The sequence below is a fragment of the Armigeres subalbatus genome, chromosome 2, assembly GCF_024139115.2.
Source record: "Armigeres subalbatus isolate Guangzhou_Male chromosome 2, GZ_Asu_2, whole genome shotgun sequence".
In the NCBI taxonomy this organism is placed as follows: Eukaryota; Metazoa; Arthropoda; class Insecta; order Diptera; family Culicidae; genus Armigeres; species Armigeres subalbatus.
Window position 1 is genome coordinate 387215183 of NC_085140.1, and position 20824 is coordinate 387236006.

Here is a 20824-nt window from a genome sequence, read left to right on the forward strand (position 1 = left end):
ATTTTACTTTTCCTTCATTGGAATGAGAGCAGATGCAACAGCGTCAATCTACGAGACAAATTTATTCTCAATTTTTTTTTAAATTTACACGAGAAATTATTATGAATTTGCACGAGAAATTCCTTAAAATTTCAACGAAAAGTTCTTTCGAATTTGCCGGGAAAATCATTGGGAATTCAACGGGAAATTCATTCGCATTTCCACGAGAAATGTATTCGAATTTCTGAGAAACAATCTGCTGAATTTCCACCAAACTTACATAAAAACTTTCTTAAAAATTCGAAAAAAAAAACTCTTATGAAAATTCAAAAGAACTTTTCGTGGAAATTCGAAAGAATTTTACCTTGAAAACTTTAAATAATTTTTCGTTTAAAGTCAAAAAAATCCCGTGGAGACTCGAAAGAATTTCCCGTGGAAATTTAGAAGAATTTTCCGTGGAAATCTGAAAGAATTTCTTTGAAATGTTCTTTCTAATTTCCACGGATAATTCTTTCGAGTTTTTAACGGAAATTCTTTGGAATTTCCACGAAAGGTTCTTTTCTATTTGCAAGGGATTTTAAATTACCACAAATTTAATTTTCTTGGGATTTTTTTTAAATTTCCTTTGGAAAAGTTTTTAGAATTTCCTTAGGAAATGCTTTTGAATTTTCTCGGAAAATTCTTCCGAATTTCCTCGGGATTTTTTTTTGAATTTCCTCGGGAAATTATTTCAAATTTCCTTAGATCTTTTTTTAAATTTTGGCGAAAATTTCTTTTGATTTCCACGGGAAATTATTTCGAATTGCAACTAGATTTTTTTTAAATTTTCACCGAAAATTCTTTTAAATTGCCATGGGAAGTTGTTTCAAATTTCCCGTGAAATTCCGTTAAAATTCGAAGTTTTTTTTATGGGGTTTCAAATGCATTTTCTGTGGAAATTCGATAAGATTTCCCGAGGAAATTCGAAAGAATTTTCCGTGAAAGCGTAAAAATTCGATAGATTATTAGATTGTTGAATTATCACGGAAAATTGTTTCGAATTTTCTCGGGAAATACTTTTGAATTTCCTCGAGAAATTATTTCGAATTTTTCAGAATAAGAATGAAAAAAAAATCTTTCAAATGTCATCGGATTTGTTTTTGGAATCTCCTCGGAATTTTTTTTTCAAATTTATATGGAAAATTCTTTTCTCTTTTATTTCTGCCGGAAAATCTTTTACATTTTCACGGGAAATACATTCGAAGGGTGGCCACTTAGATTCTATTTTCGATTTCCTGTTTTTCCTGATAAAATTTGTCTAGTTTTCCCAGTTTTGTTTGGCATGAAATTGAGCTTGAAAACAAAAAAATTGATCTTCAATGAGAAATTTTATTTAGATTAGATTGTTCAAGCCCTTTGTATTTATATGACTTTTCAAGTCAAAAGACAATATATCAATGCCTCCGGAGTTTTGTTACCACACATAAAAAGATATACCGAAAGACAATTAACGCCATTTTGAATGCAGGTTTGCATTATTGCTAATCTTTTCAGTCCTTCGGATTTATGAGCTTGAGCATGATGACCGTACACTTCGTAGTTGCAACACCGTGGTTGGCCTCAATATGCACAGTCCGAGAGCTCTGGTGTTTTAAATGTTTGTCCATCAACAAGAATAAGGTTGATTAGACAGAGGAGGACTAAGAGAAACCATCTGAATCCCAATACGGTAGTACGATTCATCAGAACCATACTGAATTGGGAGGGCAGCAGGGACTATGTCCAAGGGATTAACGACCCCTCCCACGGCCTCTGCGAGTTAGGGGGCCTGCCTAGGACGTGGTGGGGCTTGGCAGCGGGCTCTGTTAAATCTCTATAATAAGCTGCATGTGTCCGCAAGCAGGCTCTATCAAAGCGACCGTGTGCTGCTCAAAGCGCACAGGAGCCCAAGGAGTGCCAATTGGCACATCAGGATCAATGCCAGCAACATCCTGATTATGGCATTCTGGCCGCGTGTTGACGGACCTTGTCTTGTTTATAGTAATAATATGAAAGCGAGGGCTGGCAGACTGACATTCTACTCTCTTAGTAGAGCCGGGTTACACTGACTTGAAACGGCGAGTGGGCTAACGGCTAGGCTGTCTTCCGTCCCCTGTCCAATCATGCCACCAAGCTTTGCCTGCTTGGTGGGATTAGGATCAGATGCCCTTTCCTGACTTGACCTGACTGGCTCTGAACACGTAAGTGTCAACCTTTGGATGGCATCCCTGCATGCCGTAAGACATGTAAAGATAACCATGGGATTATAAAAGGCGACTACTCCAGTAGGATTCGACGGCAGCCATAAGGGGGACCCATTTACAATGAGTGAAACAAATCAAAATAATTCTGATTCGATGATGCGTTAAGCATGGAGGTGGTAGACCTAGACCCCTTCGCCAAGAGGGGTTTGGCGAGGTCTCCTCCCAGGGAGGCGGAGAGCGAAGTGACGGAGGCTGCAACTAGCAGCACCAGGGTATAGCCCTATCAGCACGCTCGGCGGGCCACTACCCGGGATGCAGGTGGTCGCCGAGCAACTCGATGATATCATCGAGTTTGCGAACGCAAGGCAGAACATCAGTAAGGAACTGAAACAGAACCCTCGGATGCTTCGCCAGGCTGTTCGAGTCGCAAGACAAGAACAGGACGCGTTTATCAGGCGGGTGGTGGGAAGAGAGAAGGCCGACAAAGGTACTCAAACCGATGCCTTCTCCTTCCTTGGAGGAGTAACCATGGCCCAAGAAGCATAACCCGAAACGGCTCAGGCAGCAATTCGGCGAAGGCGCTCAGAGCAAAGCCAAACGACGTGCAACCGTAAAGGCCAAACGTCGACTGGGTGGAGCAGATCGACTGGGTGGTGCAGAGGAGTGACTTCTCGGCCCCAAAAAGGCGAAAAGCATCAACCAGGCGCAAGTCACCGGGCCGCAAGAGGGTACCAGCCAGCCTGTGCCATCGGCACAAGGGACCGAAAATCCCTGGCAGCTGGTCAGTAGGGCAAAGCGGAAGTCGAACGCATCTCGACCCGCAAAGAAAGCTAAGGACAGAGGCGAGGCTTTGTTGGTGAAAACTGATAAGGCAAAGTACGCTGAAGTCCTTAAATCGATGCGGGCGGCCGAAAAGCTTTCGGCGCTGGGTCAGGACGTGCGAAGCGTCAGACGCACCTAGGCCGGTGAAATGATCTTGGTTCTGAAACGCGGAGCGCAGGATAGTGGGACTGACTACAAGAAGCTGGCCCAAGAGGTCTTGGGTGACGACGCCTAGGTGAGGTCGTTGGGGGCGGAAGTGACCCTCCAGTGCAAGCAATAACAAAAGATAAAGTAAAGATAACAAAGCGTACCGTCGTCGGGGGTGACAATGAGTCAAATGGGGGTGAGAATGGGTCACTGTTTCAAGTACTTATAATGCTTGTAGAATAGATTGAATGTATCTGAGGGCAAGAAGACTAAAATATAACAGGGTGTCGACTCAAATTTGATAATGAAATTCCCTGACTTTCCAGACCATTTCTCCAAAAATTTCCAGGTATGAAAAATGTGTTTTTTTCAATTCCTAGAAGCATATGAAAATCTCTGCATGTTTGATTTTTGTCCATATGAGTTCCTGAGTTACTGGAAACCTAATCATTTCTGAAGCAGAACATTAAGGATATGTAGAACTTAATAGGCAATTCTGGTCGTTCACAAAGAATCAACTAAACGCGCAGAACTTCTGAAAGGTTTTCATAATTCACATCTTTCCAAAATTTGCTCCAATGTTCAGGGTTTGTTTTAGGGTTTTTCGCGGATTTAGATTTAGGTGAAAATTTTATCAATAAAATGCTAGATCTAAGGACGTTTATTTGAAAATTAGTTTTTAGCATATCAACTTTATTTTCATTGGCAAATGTTTGAAAGGCTATTAACATTATTTTTCGGATATGTCCAAGCCCTTATTGAATGGCATGTATTATACTCTTAAGCAGAGTTTTAAACATTCGATTATTTTTTATGAAGCCCATCGGCATTCTTTGTCACTTCACTTCTAAACATATTCATATTCGGCTCTGCACCGTCAATTTTTTGAATATCACAAATTATTAAATAGTCGTAAAACTGAACACATGATGATTTAAATAAATACACGCATAGATCTAATCCCGACGTTCAATTGTTTGCCAAAAGTGATTCGATGATCTTGGAATTCCAGCAATGTTTTAATTATAAAAAGTTCAATTATTATCAACTAGATGTCAGACAAGTACAACAAGGAATGAAACTTTATAAGGAACATCCAATGGAGTTTTTTGAAGAACTCGTGGAAACACGTTTGAAGATTCCTTGGCATATTTTTTGTATGAATTCTTCCACGAAGACATTTCAATTCAAATTTGAGTAAACACCATACAATCTATACAAAGTTTTTGTAGCAGAGCTTTGGAAAAAATCTACTAAACATCCATCAAGGAGTTCTGGGATTAAACTATTGAGTGAGCTCTTGGAAATCCTCTGGGATTTTTTATGTTTTAGAGAGAATTCTGAAGTAATTTCTGAAAATATTCTGAATGGAATAATTGATTTCCCAAATTATACTAAAGCATTTTTACTGAAGAAATTTCTGGACAAAATTCTCAAAGATCAATCAAAATATTTCCTGATAAAATTGTTTTATAAACATCAAATGCAACGAATGTTAAGCTGAAACATTACCATTGACAACAACATTATCCTCCTCTTGCGTCCGAGTATGGTTATGGAGTATCGAGAAAACGTTTTATAGAGACCATCGCCACCTGCGTACATGAGGTAGATCATATGATGCTTTAATCCACTGTCATTCTCTCTACATGACTAGGCTTTGGAACCTGTGTTATTGCTTAGAGATTAATAGAAACAAACTCGATTACCATGGGGTACATGGAATGGTATGTCTGCGCTCAAAACTCTCGACGGTGTACAACACGCGTCGGAGCCGTCCGCCGCGGCTAAACATTGGGCGGCTACAAGACGGTAGACTAGTCCAAGACTATGCGCAGCAGCTGGAAGTAGCACTCCCAACGGAAGAGCAGCTAGGCGCAGCATCTCTTAAAGATGGCTGGAGAGATATTCGATTCACCATTGGAAGCACCGCAACCGCTGCACTAGGCACGGTGGCTCCGGATCAGAGAAACGACTGGTAAGACGGCGAATGTGAGCAGTTAGTTGAGGAGAAGAATGCAGCATGGGCGAGATTGCTGCAACACCGCACGAGGGCCAACGAGGCACGATACAAACGGGCGCGGAACAGACAAAACTCGATTTCCCGGAGGAAAAAGGAAGATCGAGACCGTGAAGAGACGGACGAACTGTACCGCGCTAATAACGCACGAAAGTTCTATGAGAAGTTGAACCGTTCACGTAAGGGCCACGTGCCACAGCCCGATATGTGTAAGGACCAGAGCATAAAATATTCATCTTCATGAAGCAACTTCAGTCCGAATTTTGACAAACATCGCATGATTATTCAAAACATAGAATGACATAGTCAAACGACTGCTCCACCAACTCATTCATTCGACTGTCAGTGTGCTTACGATGTGCAGAAAAAACAAAATTAGCATTGTTTATATTGACGTTTACCGTTGACAGGGCCTCGCGGATGCAAATCGGATTCAGTTCTGTGTGATAAATTACTTTACTCAATAAAAACGTGTTCAGATTTCAGATAATTTATCGATTTGTAGAATGTGCATAAATATTCAATGACTAATAATCAACTGAATATTGACAGTCCAGAGCCGAAAATGAATGTGCCTGGAAGTGAGCTGACAAGTGAAGAAAGGTGGTCTTCACCAAAAAAATTAGATGATTTTACACTCTGGTAAGGACATAGACGGGAACCTTCTTACAAACGAGCGTGAGGTGATCTAAAGGTGGCGGCAGCACTACGAAGAGCACCTGAATGGCGATATGGCAGACAACGGTGGCGGTATGGTAATGAACCTAGGAGCACGCGCGCAGGACATGCGACTTCCGGCTCCGAATCTCCAGGAAATCCAGGAGGAGATCGGCCGGCAGAAAAACAACAAAGCCCTGGAGTTGACCAACTACCAGGAGAGCTGTTTAAACACGGTGGTGAGGCACTGGCTAGAGCGCTGCACTGGGTGATTACCAAGGTTTGGGAGGATGAGGTTCTGCTGCAGGAGTGGATGGATGGTGTCGTGTGTCCCATCTACAAAAAGGGCGATAAGCTGGATTGTAGCAACTACCGCGCAATCACATTGCTGAACGCCGCCTACAAGGTACTCTCCCAAATGTTATGCCGCCGACTAACACCAATTGCAAGAGAGTTCGTTGAGCAGTACCAGGCGGGATTTATGGGTGAACGCTCTAGCACAGACCAGGTGTTCGCCATACGTCAGGTATTGCAGAAATGCCGCGAATACAACGTGCCCACACATCATCTATTTATCGACTTCAAAGCCGCATATGATACAATCGATCGGTACCAGCTATGGCAGCTAATGCACAAAAACGGATTCCCGGATAAACTGATACGGTTGATTAAGGCGACGATGGATCGGGTGATGTGCGTAGTTCGAGTTTCAGGGGCATTCTCGAGTCCCTTCGAAACGCGTAGAGGGTTACGGCAAGATGGTGGTCTTTCGTGTCTGCTATTCAACATCGCTTTGGAGGGAGTAATACGTAGGGCAGGGATTGACACGAGTGGTACGATTTTCACGAAGTCCGTCCAGTTATTTGGTTTCGCCGACGACATTGATATCATGGCACGTAACTTTGAGAGGATGGAGGTGGTACGTGATCGCCCAGCAGACAACGAGGTGGAAATTGCTGCGGTGATCAAATGCGTCTGAAGATGGTCGAAACAAAGTAGTAGACCGAAACGTCACGCAGGAAAACAAATGGCGTAGTTATTGTTCACCGAAAAATATCAATAAATCAACCCCATATTGAGTAACGGTGATTAAACCAATCAATTAGAGGATGGAGGAAGCCTACATCAGACTGAAAAGCGACGCTAAACGGATTGGACTAGTCATCAACACGTCGAAGACGAAGTACATGATAGGAAGAGGCTCAAGAGAGGTCAATGTAAGCCACCCACCACGAGTTTCTATCGGTGGTGACGAAATCGAGGTGGTTGAAGAATTCGTGTACTTGGGCCCAGCATACGATACCAGCAGAGAAATTCGAAGACGCATAGTGGCTGGAAATCGTACGTACTTTGGCCTCCGCAAGACGCTCCGATCGAAGAGTTCGCCGCCGTACCAAACTGACTATCTACAAAACGCTTATTGGACCGGTAGTCCTCTACGGACACGAGACCCGGACGATGCTCGTGGAGGACCAACGCGCACTAGGAATTTTCGAAAGGAAAGTGTTGCGTACCATCTATAGTGGGGTGCAGATGGCTGAGGGTACGTGGAGGAGGCGAATGAACCATGAGTTGCATCAGCTGTTGGGAGAACCATCCATCGTTCACACCGCGAAAATCGAAAGACTGCGGTGGGCCGGCTACGTAGCCAGAATGTCGGACAGTAATCCGGTGAAAATGGTTCTCGACAACGATCCGACGGGAACAAGAAGGCGAGGTGCACAGCGGGCAAGGTGGATCGATCAGGTGGAGGACGATTTGCGGACCCTCCGCAGACTGCGTGGTTGGCGTAGTGCAGCCATGGACCGAGCTGAATGGAGAAGACTTTTATGTCAGTCAAACAAAAAAAGATTTATAGATTGATGGTGAAAGTGATTGTCGTCTGTAACTGCCTCGGAGTATTGTTTTGTTTATCGGCTATGCAGTCTGATTACCTGCTGAAACGCTATATTAATTCTGATCCGAAGTTTCGGTACTTTAATTGATCCTATTTCAATGGATTAAAATGGTTCAGCGTTTCATTGTCATAAGTGTTTCGCAAATTGCTCAATAAATCTCTATAAATCACTATAAATTTTCAATATTGGGTTTTGTGATTTTTTCCCTGACTTCAATCGAAATTCCCTGACTTTCCCTGACATTCCAGGTCCAAATTGACATTCCCTGACTTTCCAGGTTTTTTTCAGGTAGTCGACACCCTGTATAAGAGCCCTTTTTGAACCATTTTGCTATCCCAGGGTTGGTAGCGATCGATGCCGCTCAAAATAGTGACTTTAGTGACCAAAGCTGACGAAAAAAAGGACCAAATAGTGACTTTCAGTTGCCGAAAATGTGACCAAATAGTGACATTCAGTTTCAGTTGCAAGTTCGATGAGACGAAATCAGGCGTTTTTGGGATGAATGAGAATCTTTTTTTTTGTAATTTGTGGCGAAAAATATCTTTCACTCACCACTCTATTCTTTTAGAGCGAACTCAGAAGAGAAACGAAAATCGTATACGCAAACTTTTATCTACTCAAGGACTAAGTAAAATTGTATTGCCTCTCTTTTAATCCCACGGAAATGTTACTCAATATCAGTCAAAAGCAGGACTACTAAAAAATATGAGTAGTCTAGCGAGCAAAACAAATTTTCACGCCACTGGAAGTGAGCGAAACATGGTTATCATGTTCCGTATCTTTCCCGAAAAATGATTTCTCGGCGAAAATCTGCGTGAATGAGCATTCTCTTCTCGTGAGAATAAAAGAATATTACGCTCACTGGATTAGCTGAACGCTTACTTAAGGAAGATACAGAGAACTCTACAATTTGTCATAGGTGCCACGGAAGTTTTTGGAATTTTCAGTGCGAAAGGAACACCAGTACGGAATGTTTTGGTAGAAAACGAAACAAAATATTTTTCCTCCAAAATACGCAGATTTTTGGACTTGCTGTGCGTATTCATAAACGATTTTTGCTATGGAATTCGACAGCGCATGCAATCATCCAAATTGGGGAGGCTTGATTTCTTTTCTATGATAACTACTCAATAAATATTTTCCTCATATTGAGGCAACAACTTAAAATCCAAGTATCCTGAAATTGTGGTGAAATGTTGGCTTTTTTATCAGTGAAGATAATTTAGTACATGTATGGCTTTGTGCTGTGAAAAAATAATACCATTTGGTCATTATTGGGAAATTTTGCATGGCCACTACCTATTTATAAATTGTGACGAAAAACACCTTCAATTAGCTAGTAGTAAAATGCTAATAAGAGCGAGTTAAATGGCTGGCGAAGTTGCAGAGCGAGCATTTTTCCAAGATCCGTAATTTCATTTCCACCATGAGCAAAGCATCATCCAACGGATACATAGATCTTTATTAAAAAAATCTTAGTCAATAGTTTCAAAATAGTTGAAAATAGTAACTTTTTGCGAGAAAAAGTGACATTAGTGACTTGACTTTTTCCTATGGACCTTTTGCCCTCTCTATAATCGTCTGCTAAGGGTAGAGAATAGATGTTATAATTTTGGAAAATATGTCCAACGATTAAGTTATACTAAATTGGTTGTTTTCTAAACAATATCCCTCGCTCTTTTTTCCAATGACACTCCCCCTTCCTGAAAACGACCCATGCGTTAGGGAGATCAAATAAATTATTCGTTTTGAAAATATTTCTCCCCTAACCACTCCCTCTCTCCCCTATGCTACTGTCACCCCTTCCATAATAGCCTTCTTAAGACAAAAAATGTGTACTCCAAACTTGGTGGAAATCGGTCAATTGGATCATAAATTATAATGAACTGTTCGTAATCAATATCACTCCCCCTTTTAAAAAAGCCTGGATCCCAAAATCCACGTGTAAAACCCTTAAAAAACGACTTTGTTGGTAATCAATTTTTTGTGATTTTTACTTTTTGAAAAATCCGCATAAATCACGAAAATCACGTAAATCCCAAAATTTGCATAAAAGCGAACCACGTGCACTAGTTAACATTGCCGAACCGGGAATCAAACCTAGTCACTTTCAGGATGATCTTGATTTGTAGCCACGCTTCTTACCGTTACCTAGCGTACTCCGTACTAAAATATCATAATTATTCATTGTTCCAAGAAAAGACTTGTGTAGTTTAAATGTTTCGATATTTTTCCTCATCACTGAATCACCCCCGTTTTGATAAACAGAATGTCAATTTTCACTTACATAGGTGCAAACACAGGACAGATTCGCGTGACAAGCCATCGTTCACTGTTCGCCTGGATTCTTCTGCTTTGTCGAAACTTCTATACTTAAACGAACTGTGGTATTGCTACACTTATTTTTTCAGTCAAATTACCACCTTCAGTTTATGGCACTCTTCATCAAAAACACTTCACTATGTGGCGTGCAGAATAGTTTTCAACCACCACTTCTTCAGCTTTGCAGTAGAAACTAAGCACAAAAAGGATTTGTTCTCCTTCCGTCAAAGCTACGGTTTCCTACGAGTTAGGGCCAAATCCTAACGAAGGCTAATTTATAACTTCAAAAGTAGGGTTCTTTATGGCTGAACACTCAATCGGAGGTATCAACGATCGCTGTCTTGGTTACACAGGTTAAGGTTTCTGCTGGAATAATTTCACTTCTTCAGTGACATTCGCATTAAACCTGACGCAGTTCAAAATATTCGTCCGAATCCTCCATTCAGATGGGTTTTGATGAGAACAAAAAAAAACGCGCGTGCTTCAGCAACAGATCTCGTGAGTTCACGCGGTGTGTGGGAAAATATATGCACCTCTCCACTCGCGAGCCACCACTTGACTGAACGGTTCGGCGCGAGCTATTCAAATTTTTGTTTTCAATCGTAAAGTTTGTGTTTTCCGGCTTCCACTTTCCCGACCCAGTCAGCAAGGCAAATGCTCGGGCTCGGGCATGGCGACCGATCGCGGTTGGTATGGCGGAAAATGCTAATCTATCGCCAAAAGGGAAGCTTTTGCTTCGGGGGTGAAAATGCACATGGGGATATTTTCTGTAAAAAGGGGCATATTTTTGTAAGGTACATCTTTATGAGCTCTATCTATTTTTATGCCACCATTGCTCCTTTATACAAACAAAAATAATTACTTTTTATTATATGTCAAACAACGGCTTTTAAATTTATTTATTTATTTATTTAAGGCCTACATCAACATACTACTTATGTCCTAATGATGGTAATATCGTATGTGTTGTTTGTTGATGTATGTTATTATGGAAGAATCGGCAAAATTATTATTTATCGCTCGCTATTGTTGGAGCATTTAAAAAAAATACGAATTGGCCTTGTTAGTCCCACTGTGCCACCTAGCGAGTGCAACCATAACGTACGTCGGACAGTCGAAGAGGGTGTTACCAAAGACAAACAGGCATAACAAACAGAATTTTCAAAGATCAATCACACACGTCGTCTATGTAGTGTTTTGCTGCAACCTATTGAAAATTATAAACTAGACGTTAAAACTAGTGAGCAAAATGAAAGGTTACGAATTAGATGGCAATAGTTAGCAGAAGCCAAACTCGATTGATACGAATCACACATGATCGACTGTCTAAATAATTAATATTTAAATTATACGGTGAGCCAGAGTACATACGACAAAGTTGAGTATTATGTCTGATTATCTGTGTTGATATATGCTGTGATGGAGAATGTGTGAATGAACGGTTCGTTTCTGTGTTAGTATTTTTAAATGGTGTTTATTGTCATTATTTGTAGGTGAAATCATTTAGTATCCTTTTTGATAAATAATGCTGATACCAAATGAATAGTAACTAGAATTCGAAATAATTTTGCTGAGTTGTAAATAATAAAGGGAAAATTTTTGCGAATAATCAGTAATAATAAAATTATTGGAAAATTATCGTATTGAAGCTGAATTCCTCTGGCTAGAACTTCAAGTCAGTAATGTAAATAAATATTATCTATATACATATTAATTAACATTCTAGAGAGCGTCTAGTACACTGAAGTTCGATTCTCACCTAAAAATAGTGCTTGGCTTCAATACATTTTTTCGAATTAAATTTTTTACATGTGCGGTAGCTTGGCAACTACTAAGTACGTGTGCTAGGCTGTTCTTAAATGCTTTCTCTCTTGTAAAAAAAAAAATGCGAAAGCATATTCAAAAAGGAACTTTTCAAGGAATTTAGTAAGCAAGGAAACGGCTCCGGTTGTGGGCCAACCTGAATATTTTTTTACACTGGATAGATACGAGAAATCTGAGCAATGTTTCGATCCAATAATGTCCTATTTCATCCAATGCTCGTTTTGATTCAGTTTGATGTCAAGTCCTATTTGACATGATTTTTCTTATTTTTATCATTTTTTGCCATAACTTTGATTAGAATAATCGGATTTTGATAAAAATGAGACCATCGGACGCAGGAACTTTTCTAGTATTCTGTCTTCAAACTCAATATTACATTTCTGCAAGAGCAGATGATGATAGATCAGAGTTTTTAAAGGGGATGTTAAAATTGCCTTTTTTTTCTTCTGCTTGTCATCGTTTGTGACATGTCTTGAAGCTTTCCCAGGGTTTGAATCCAAAGGAGAATGAGAAAATCTCTCACTTATCATGTCTGTATACACTCTCAATAGGTAGCATACCGTGAGAGACGTTCTTCGGTAGCTGTTACGAGAATGAACTGATTCGGGGGGTTACGGCCTATGATAAATTTCTTTTAATAAGCCCCAATTGCGGGGGGCATCAGTTCTGATGATGCATTTCAACTTATTTTCCACAGCTGTGCGAAAAAAATATGGTCCCCAACATAAAATAGGCGGGCAAAAAAAGCGTTTTATTAAACCCCTTCGGTGGGGGCCGCCTATCCGAATCAGTTTTTTTTTTTCAACTTGTATACAAGTGCGATAGTTTTGTTTTCATGGCTTGTTATGATTCAAAGAGGTTTTTGCCTCTCTTTAATCCTTGTTTGTTATCTATTGAGAGCGATTTCTGAAATCCCTGAGCTTTCCCATGCTTGAAGTTTTCCCCAGAAACTAGAACTTATTTGCCGACTAATGCCGGCTGCAGATCGAGAATCCGTCAAGAATACGCAGGGATATGGCTATTTCCATGAAAACGGTTTCGGAATTATGATGAAATCATAACAGATCGGAATAAATCGAAATAATGGTAATTTAACTCCATGGCTTTATGAGACAGTCATTACAGAAACATTTCTAGTCTGATAGTGCCCATTGAGGAGGGGGGGGGGGCTTTAGACTTGATTCCCTTTTCTTATTTCCAATGTATCACAGCCAAAAACGAATAAATATGTACGTTGTTTCGCAACGACTCTCTGAGAAACATAAAATTTAACATTACTGATGTGCGACAGTATGTAAATTGATGTTGTTATTGATGCACAATCGGATTTTTGGAGTGCTGTCAAAAATCGAATTTCAAAATATTCCTGGGAAATCTCCAAGAACTGGGTTTGATAAAAGTAGAAACGTGTTCTCTGATTTTTTAAAATAATTTTCCTTCATCTACGCATCTTTTTGATTTGCTTTTTGTATTCATGAACGATTTTTAAGAAAATAAAAAAAAATCTCGAGGAGATTTTGAAGAATTTTCCAAGTGAATTTAGGAGAATTTTCCGATGAACTTCCGAAAAAAATCCAAAGCAATTGCGAAGAATTTATCGAGAAATCTTACGATTTGATGAGGAAGTTCGGAAGAATTTGCCGAAGAAATTTTAAATAAGTCGGCCAGGAAATTTTGAAGGACTTCCCGAGGAGATCCTGTAGAATGTGCCGACGAAATCCAGAGGATGATCAGCAGATTTTGCCGAGGAACTTAGGAAAAATTTCCCGAGGAATTTCCAAAGATTTTTCCGAGGAAATTCCGGAGCATTTGCTAAAGACATCCCGAAGATGTTACCAAAGAACTTCTAGAGATTTTCCCGAAGAGGTCCGAAAAATTTTGAGATCTCTCGAAAAAAGAATCAAAGAAATATTGCCACCTCAATTCATGCTGATAACCACCGCGTACCGTCGGTTAAAAAGATTTCTGGCGTGGCGCTAAATGGCCTCAGATGACATTTTCCCGCAGAAATGATGACATTTTCGGCTAAACGACTGTTTCTTCCAACCGACATTTTTGGCTAAATACCCCTTCTGTCAAACAGCATTTTCGGCCAGATGACTTTCTCGGCCAAAGGATAAGTTCATTCGAACGTCATTTTTACAAACATTTTCAAACTATAGCCGATAGCACAACTAGACAAAAATAGTTATTATTTGAGCGTCGATATAAGATGATAAGGATGCTATTTTTTTAAATAAATGAAACTTGGCATTATTGAGCAAGTCCACAAAAAAGTTCGTGCTTTTCCTGCCTATTCCACTACTTTATTCAAATATGTATGGATGTACGTGTTCTGACCTTAACTGAAAGTTTACCCAAATATATTTGCATTGGTATAAAAAAACTAGCTCTCTGGACTTATAATTACGTTTCATCATACAATCTTCGATAGGAATTGATGAAAGGAGGTATCGTTAAAACGGGGTCTGGGGCCAGGAATGTATGAAAACAACTACCTAACGCTCACTATTATCATTTATTTCGTAATGGTATGTTTGACCGATATTTTTATTCAGTCATCATTGTAATTATTTCTTTCAAAGAAAATGCTGTATACAGATGAAGCGGGAGATTATAAAATTCTGAATAATCATTGTTATACTTGGACTTCACATTTTGTAAAGACAATTCGATTTACTTTGCCGAATAAATGGTCACAGAAGTCATATTATGATTCAAAGTTATAAAAAATTCTGATGAAATTTCAAATATGAATAATTAAAATAAACTATTTTAGAAATGTCTTTAAAATTTGGAAGGGCCAACCTTCATTCACGCCAATGATGGTATGGTGCTGATCAAAGATGGTGAAGGCGAATGACCCATCCATGTCGCGATAATCCGACGACTGTGATTGGCCGGGCCAATATATCCAGAATGTCGGACCATAACCCATTGGAAATGATTTTCGATAGTGATCCGACAGGTACAATAAGGTGAGCAAGGTTAATCAAATAAGTGCAAGATGATTTACTGACACTTCGTAGACGATGTAGTGTAGCGACGTCCTCTTAACTGAGCAGAATAAACTTACTTAGTTAGGGTCTGTCTCATTTGAAGAATTAAACTGATATTAAACTTAAAAGTGACATTTTAATAATTATCGAATAACCCTGCTCGCAGAGCAAGATTACTTTTGACAGATATCGAATCATTTTGCATCGATGTCTTATTGGAATTGCAGCCATTCTTATGATTGGGTTAATTGCTAATTTTCAAACTGTCACTTTAAGGTTTAATTCTCCAAATGAGACAGACCCTTACTTATGCCTTCTGTACACCGCTAGTGGTGCAAAGGGCCGACTTGAATGATTTCCATCCTAAGCAATGTCCAGATTTCGCTCTAACCTGTTGCCTGGTTAGATTTCGGTCGATTTTTTTATTTCTTTATTGAGACAGCGCCGCCATGAGACTCTGGGTCTGCCTCTGCTGCGATGTCTCACCGGGTTTCAGTCGAATGCTACGTAAGGTAAGGCTATTACATTAAAAAAAAATCGGTGGGGCCGCTAAACAGAACTTATAGCTGATACATAGATGTTGCCGCCGGCCGCAAAGGGCTACCTAGGCGAACGCATTCGATAGGAGCAGCGAACGCGCTCCACTTTGTTGTGTTGTTGTCTCGCCGGAGCCTCCAGGGCGGGGGAATGTTCGCTCGTACCAATATGTTCAGACCTCACTGTAGATTTGATTGTTTTTGTATGAAGAAATTTGTATTAATTATCCGTACTGTACTGACGTCTGGACGAAACCAAAAGTGTAAGGGCATCTTTAGTAGAGTTATAAATCGTATGGGAGTTAGGAAATGAAATTGAAACTGTAAAAATGCCAACTTCAACAGACGTTATAGTTTTAAAAATTCGAACAGTTTCGTCGGGAAATTTATAACTGGAATACTGCTCAGTTGTATTTTTGTACGAATTTGCAACAGAATTTACTCGAGTTTTATTTCGTTCAAAACAATAGAAGATGACGTCATCAGCTACAAAAAATACTATTTCATCGACATCATAACAGTTTGACATTTGCATTGGCCTCGGATGATTATTTTTTCGTTTTCCAGTATAAAACATGTGCAGCTCATAACTGCTCCTGAAGATGCATTTCTTGTTCTATATATTTGACAGTTATAAAATGTAAAACTCGGGAAATAAATAAAACTATAACTGTAACATTACTAAAGATGCCCTAAGTGCTTGTCCGTTGTTATCTTTGTAATTAATTATTGTTAATAAATGTTTACAGTTTCGAGTGTCTGGCGGAACGCAACACTGGAAAACACGTTTCTGTCCAACGTCCGAAAACGAACGCGGCGGGATGAATTTCCGTCGTAACATTCTCGAAAACTTTTGTCGTCGAGGACAACAGCCGGAACAATTATTGCTGGAAGATGGCGTCGGCGGAGTCGAGCTGCCAGCTGGTGAATATTCCGAATGATTAATCGCAACCAGACCAATCGAGTGGACCAAATGATACAGAAATATTACATCTGATTAGCCTGGCCGCAGTTTAGTGGTTGAGATCAACAGTTCGGAGAACTCTCGGAGAGCGCTAAATCGGTTTCGAGGAAAAGGAGTAATCGATCTGTGTTGGTGAACTCTAATCGTGATTACTTGTGGGATGGCGGAGTCATCTGCAAGTTGTTTGTGCTTTGGTTGTGATATTTTTAAGTTCGATATTTTCAGTGCATATTAGTGCGAAACTGAATGCATATTAGTGAATGTATATAGAGTGTTGAATGTATGTGGAGTAAACCAATTAACTGTTATGGAAGTTCAACTTGGTTTACGGGCGGGGGAATGTTCGCTCGTACCAATATGTTCAGACCTCACTGTAGATTTGATTGTTTTTGTATGAAGAAATTTGTATTAATTATCCGTACTGTACTGACGTCTGGACGAAACCAAAAGTGTAAGTGCTTGTCCGTTGTTATATTTGTAATTAATTATTGTTAATAAATGTTTACAGTTTCGAGTGTCTTGCGGAACGCAACACTGGAAAACACGTTTCTGTCCAACGTCCGAAAACGAACGCGGCGGGATGAATTCCCGTCGTAACACATAGCCTTTTTTATTCAAAATTCAAGAGACTATCTAGTAAGGATGTCCAATAACAATCCGGAAACTCTATGAGAATTTCAGGAAGGGGTAGGCGATTGACCGACTTTCAGTGAGCAAATGCATGCATCTCCACTGGTCTAGCATTTGTGCTGTCGGGACAAGAACGAGGCACTAGAAACCAGCATACTTCCAAGAAAATTATTTAGTTCTTTTTTAGTGGAATGTTTTCACTGCTATAAGATGAGTTTAGCACAATTCCATTTAATTCCATACGTATATGTAAAAGTATTACGAGGTGGTGGATACTTTCAAGGTTAAAACACGTATCTGAAAGTAACAAACAAGAATTAAAAGCACTAATTTAAAAATTATAAAATCTCGTGTTGATAATCATAAGGGCGTAACAGTATTGATCTATTTGATCGTGTGAATTTGCCCTTCAGGAACTCGCATGATACTGAGTATCGTATGTTGTGCATAGCAAATGTGCTTCTTCCGATGTTGTTGTGGTTTTTGCAATGGTTCAGTTAGTTTGCATTGAAATATCGGTGTACGCTTGATTTGATTTAGCCTATATTTTCATTTTTCGAACATTTTCTGCAGAGTATTGATAAAATAAGGCCGATGAAATCAAAAGAATTTATGCTATGTGTTCTCCCAAGAGATATTTTAGTTACAAGATAAACATTGTCGCTGTCGTCGCTGTCTGGAACATCTTTTGCTGGCGAGGATAGGGGATCTAAATGCCAATGAAGGAAAAATACATGCGATTTGACAGTTAGAAGCTAAAAAACTAAAAGAATCTGCATCATTATGTTTGAGCATTGCGGGACGCAAAATCCGTCAGAATCAAAGTTGAATAAAATGTATAACCTGTATCACATAGATGAAACATTGAAATTGCTCCATCAAACTCAATTTTGAGCCCCCTCTACCCAAGGAGCTACACTTTACTAAGGTGGCGCAGATCAGCGCTGCGTGCCACTAGTTCTCTCTTTTACTCTCCCGCTGATCTTATGCAACGCAAATAGTGACGTCACTATTTGCGTTGCATAAGCACAACGAGAGAGAGAAAAAGACAACTAGTGGCACGCTGCGCTGATCTGCGCCACGTTAGTAAAGTCTAGCTCATTGCCCTCTACCTAATTTTCTGGCTACGCCACTGTCTCTGCTGGCTAGCCAGTGGAGATATATCAGCTTCCACACTGATATTCTTCCCTCCCCCTTCATACGGGAGCTTGGCAGAAGGAAGGTCGTGTGATATGTGCCATCACAAATATTGCCCTCCGCTCGCTTTCAAATCGACTTCTATAAAAAACATTCTTCATGCCTGCCGTATCCTAACGGAACTATCAATTCTATACTTTCGCCTCTAATGCTATCATGAACATGTACGTCCAAGTTTGGAAGATGATATTAGCATTTCCATATCATTGGACTATAATTATAGTAAGGTTTCGGACCCTCTAAATCTGGAAACGATTATCCTTTCATTTATAGGTTCTCACTTCATAAATGCAGAGTGTACCTGGGCGCTTAGCAGAAAACTAACTCCACAAGGCCAAGGAGCGCGTTCACCTAGTGAACCAGAGTATAAAAGAATTTGTTCCGACGGTATTCTGTGTTCTTCAAAACTTGTTCAACGGACTTCACTCAGTCCCAGAATTTCAAGCTTCATGCGGCTTCATGCTTCATTGGCAAGTTTCGTCAATTTACCCTGCTGGGCTTAGGTTTCCGAGTTCCTATTCGTGTCTGTTGTTTCGCGCTAAGAGTCATTGCTGTGAAATCAGTCCGTATTCTTTCATTATCAGATTCTCGAACAAATTAATGTTTCAGGAACAGTAGGTTGTTGGCTGCCGTCTTAGATATAGCTTCCGGGGAATAGTATTTCATACTCAGCCGCTGGATGCCAGAACAGACACTGTTGGAGTCGCACCTCCTTGGGGAAAAGACGCTTGATCAGTCGGGTCAAATTTGTTTAAAGTCCCACCTAACATCCGGGCTAGGCTAGTGCAGCAGCATGCAGCTTTTCATAGAAGTTTAACAGAGCCCATTGTCAAACCCCACTACATCCTAGCAGACCCCACGGGACAGAGCAGAATGAATGCGACATTTATATACGGCACACGCGACTCCTGATCTAGCCTGATAATAAATAAATTCCATAAATCTAAGCATATTGTTTTGTTTATGTTGCCTCTAATACGAAGTTTCAGATGCGTTTTGTTCAATAGAATTGCCACGATCAATTATTCATAGATCGCACAACTTGAGCCTAACGAAATCCTCCTCGATGCCAATTTCCAATACATAATTAAATGTTCCCTGTTGGCAATCAAATTCAACGACTGACCTGACATTGAAACTAACCTTGACTTCTGCCAGTCGACAGCGTGTCCGGAAATGTGCCCACTAGCAGTTGTTCACATTCGCCCCATTGGTCAGTTTTCATGCGTTCCGTTTGTTTTGCAAAGCATTTCATCACGATTCAATCAAATGTGCTCTCGATGAGCGATTTAATTTATTGACATCCGACAACTGCACTCTGACTGCGACTGTGACGACACAAATCACCCGGCAACCGCCGTGCAGTCGTCTTTGGCGGTGTGCATGGGCTGGGCACTCGCTACACGAAGGATCGACCTGCATTTTGTTTATATACACACACACACACGCTACGCGACGGCAATGCTTAACTGACTCGGTCAGCTAACCAAACCAACCAGCGACTGTGATTGACCGATGAAGATCACAAACGTGAGCCAAATTGCGCGATCTACTTTCGTCGGGTCGGTGTCGCACCACTATCGGCCGTGGAACGGCGAGCCGTTTGTCGCCGTCGAAACTTATCGAAGATCAACGGACTGGTTTGATTCCGGCGTCAAGTGTGAGAGCAATTATTTTCGGTTCTGCTCAGACGTTAGATAATACGTGAGCATAGTTTGCAGTTAATGCAACTTTGTTTTGACTGAGTGGCACTGTTTCAATTCCATATCTGGTTCAAGTCACATATGTATGACTAATAAAAAATAAATTCCTTCGAGCCGGATTTGAACCAGCGACCTATGGATAACTATTGACACCTTTTTCGATCTACAGTCCACCGCTCTACCAACTGAGCTATCGAAGGTCTGCACGGAAAGGTTAAATCAACATGAACTGACTCGGATCGTCGATCATCTATTTGAAGTTGCTGCTACTTCTACTGATGCTGGAATTGAGGCTTCGAGCCACAAGTTCGTTCAGCGCATAGCAATGATGGTGAAAGGTGATTGGACAGGTAATATGTGATGCAGTACGAATGTATATGACTTTGAGCATGAGTATACGTAACTGAATGATAATAATGTAAAGCGTGCTGCTACTTTCAAGTTTATTTGTTTCAATTTGTTTGTAAACATTAAGTCAATACCCCGGAACATTTGATAACGTAGTAGATGGAGCGGTAAATTTCTTAGGTTCTCTAATTTAATATTGCTATTGCTTTAATATTGCTTTGTACTTAAAATTGAATTTCGAAATTTTAATCTCATTCATAAGAAATGCAATGAAATAATCGGCGATCGGCTATTTGAATAAGTTTCAATCCATTTTTAATTTCTATACAGACCTTCGATAGCTCAGTTGGTAGAGCGGTGGACTGTAGATCGAGAAAGGATTCAATAGTTATCCATAGGTCGCTGGTTCAAATCCGGCTCGAAGGAACTTATTTTTTGATAAGAATGTGAATGCCATCTATGCCGTCTGCAGCAACCCAACGATAGAATCGCGGCGAACTAGTTGGCGCCGTTGCGGCTATGAAATCGCTTAGGTAGATGTTGATACTAATCTACC

The 20824-nt window shown here is 40.3% G+C and overlaps 1 protein-coding gene and 2 non-coding genes across 10 annotated transcripts in view; 1 reads left to right on the forward strand and 2 right to left on the reverse strand.

The window, feature by feature from the left end:
- The window catches only part of LOC134213183 (tubulin monoglutamylase TTLL4), a 115508-nt gene that overhangs the window by 85479 nt on the left and 9205 nt on the right, over positions 1-20824 (reverse strand). Inside the window, exon 1 of one of the 8 annotated variants that reach the window (XM_062691875.1) lies at positions 10033-10619. The exons of the other annotated variants lie outside the window; for them this stretch is intronic. Coding sequence (XP_062547859.1) covers positions 10033-10071 — 39 coding nt within the window. The 5' untranslated portion in view covers positions 10072-10619. Of the gene's footprint in view, positions 1-10032; positions 10620-20824 lie in introns of those variants that run through there. 8 annotated transcript variants of the gene reach the window in all.
- On the reverse strand, positions 20026-20120 carry Trnay-gua (transfer RNA tyrosine (anticodon GUA)). The gene is made up of 2 exons: positions 20084-20120; positions 20026-20061 (listed from the first exon to the last, which is right to left on the reverse strand). It is a non-coding gene; the product is annotated as a tRNA-Tyr (tRNA).
- Positions 20600-20694, forward strand: Trnay-gua (transfer RNA tyrosine (anticodon GUA)). Its single transcript has 2 exons — positions 20600-20636; positions 20659-20694. It is a non-coding gene; the product is annotated as a tRNA-Tyr (tRNA).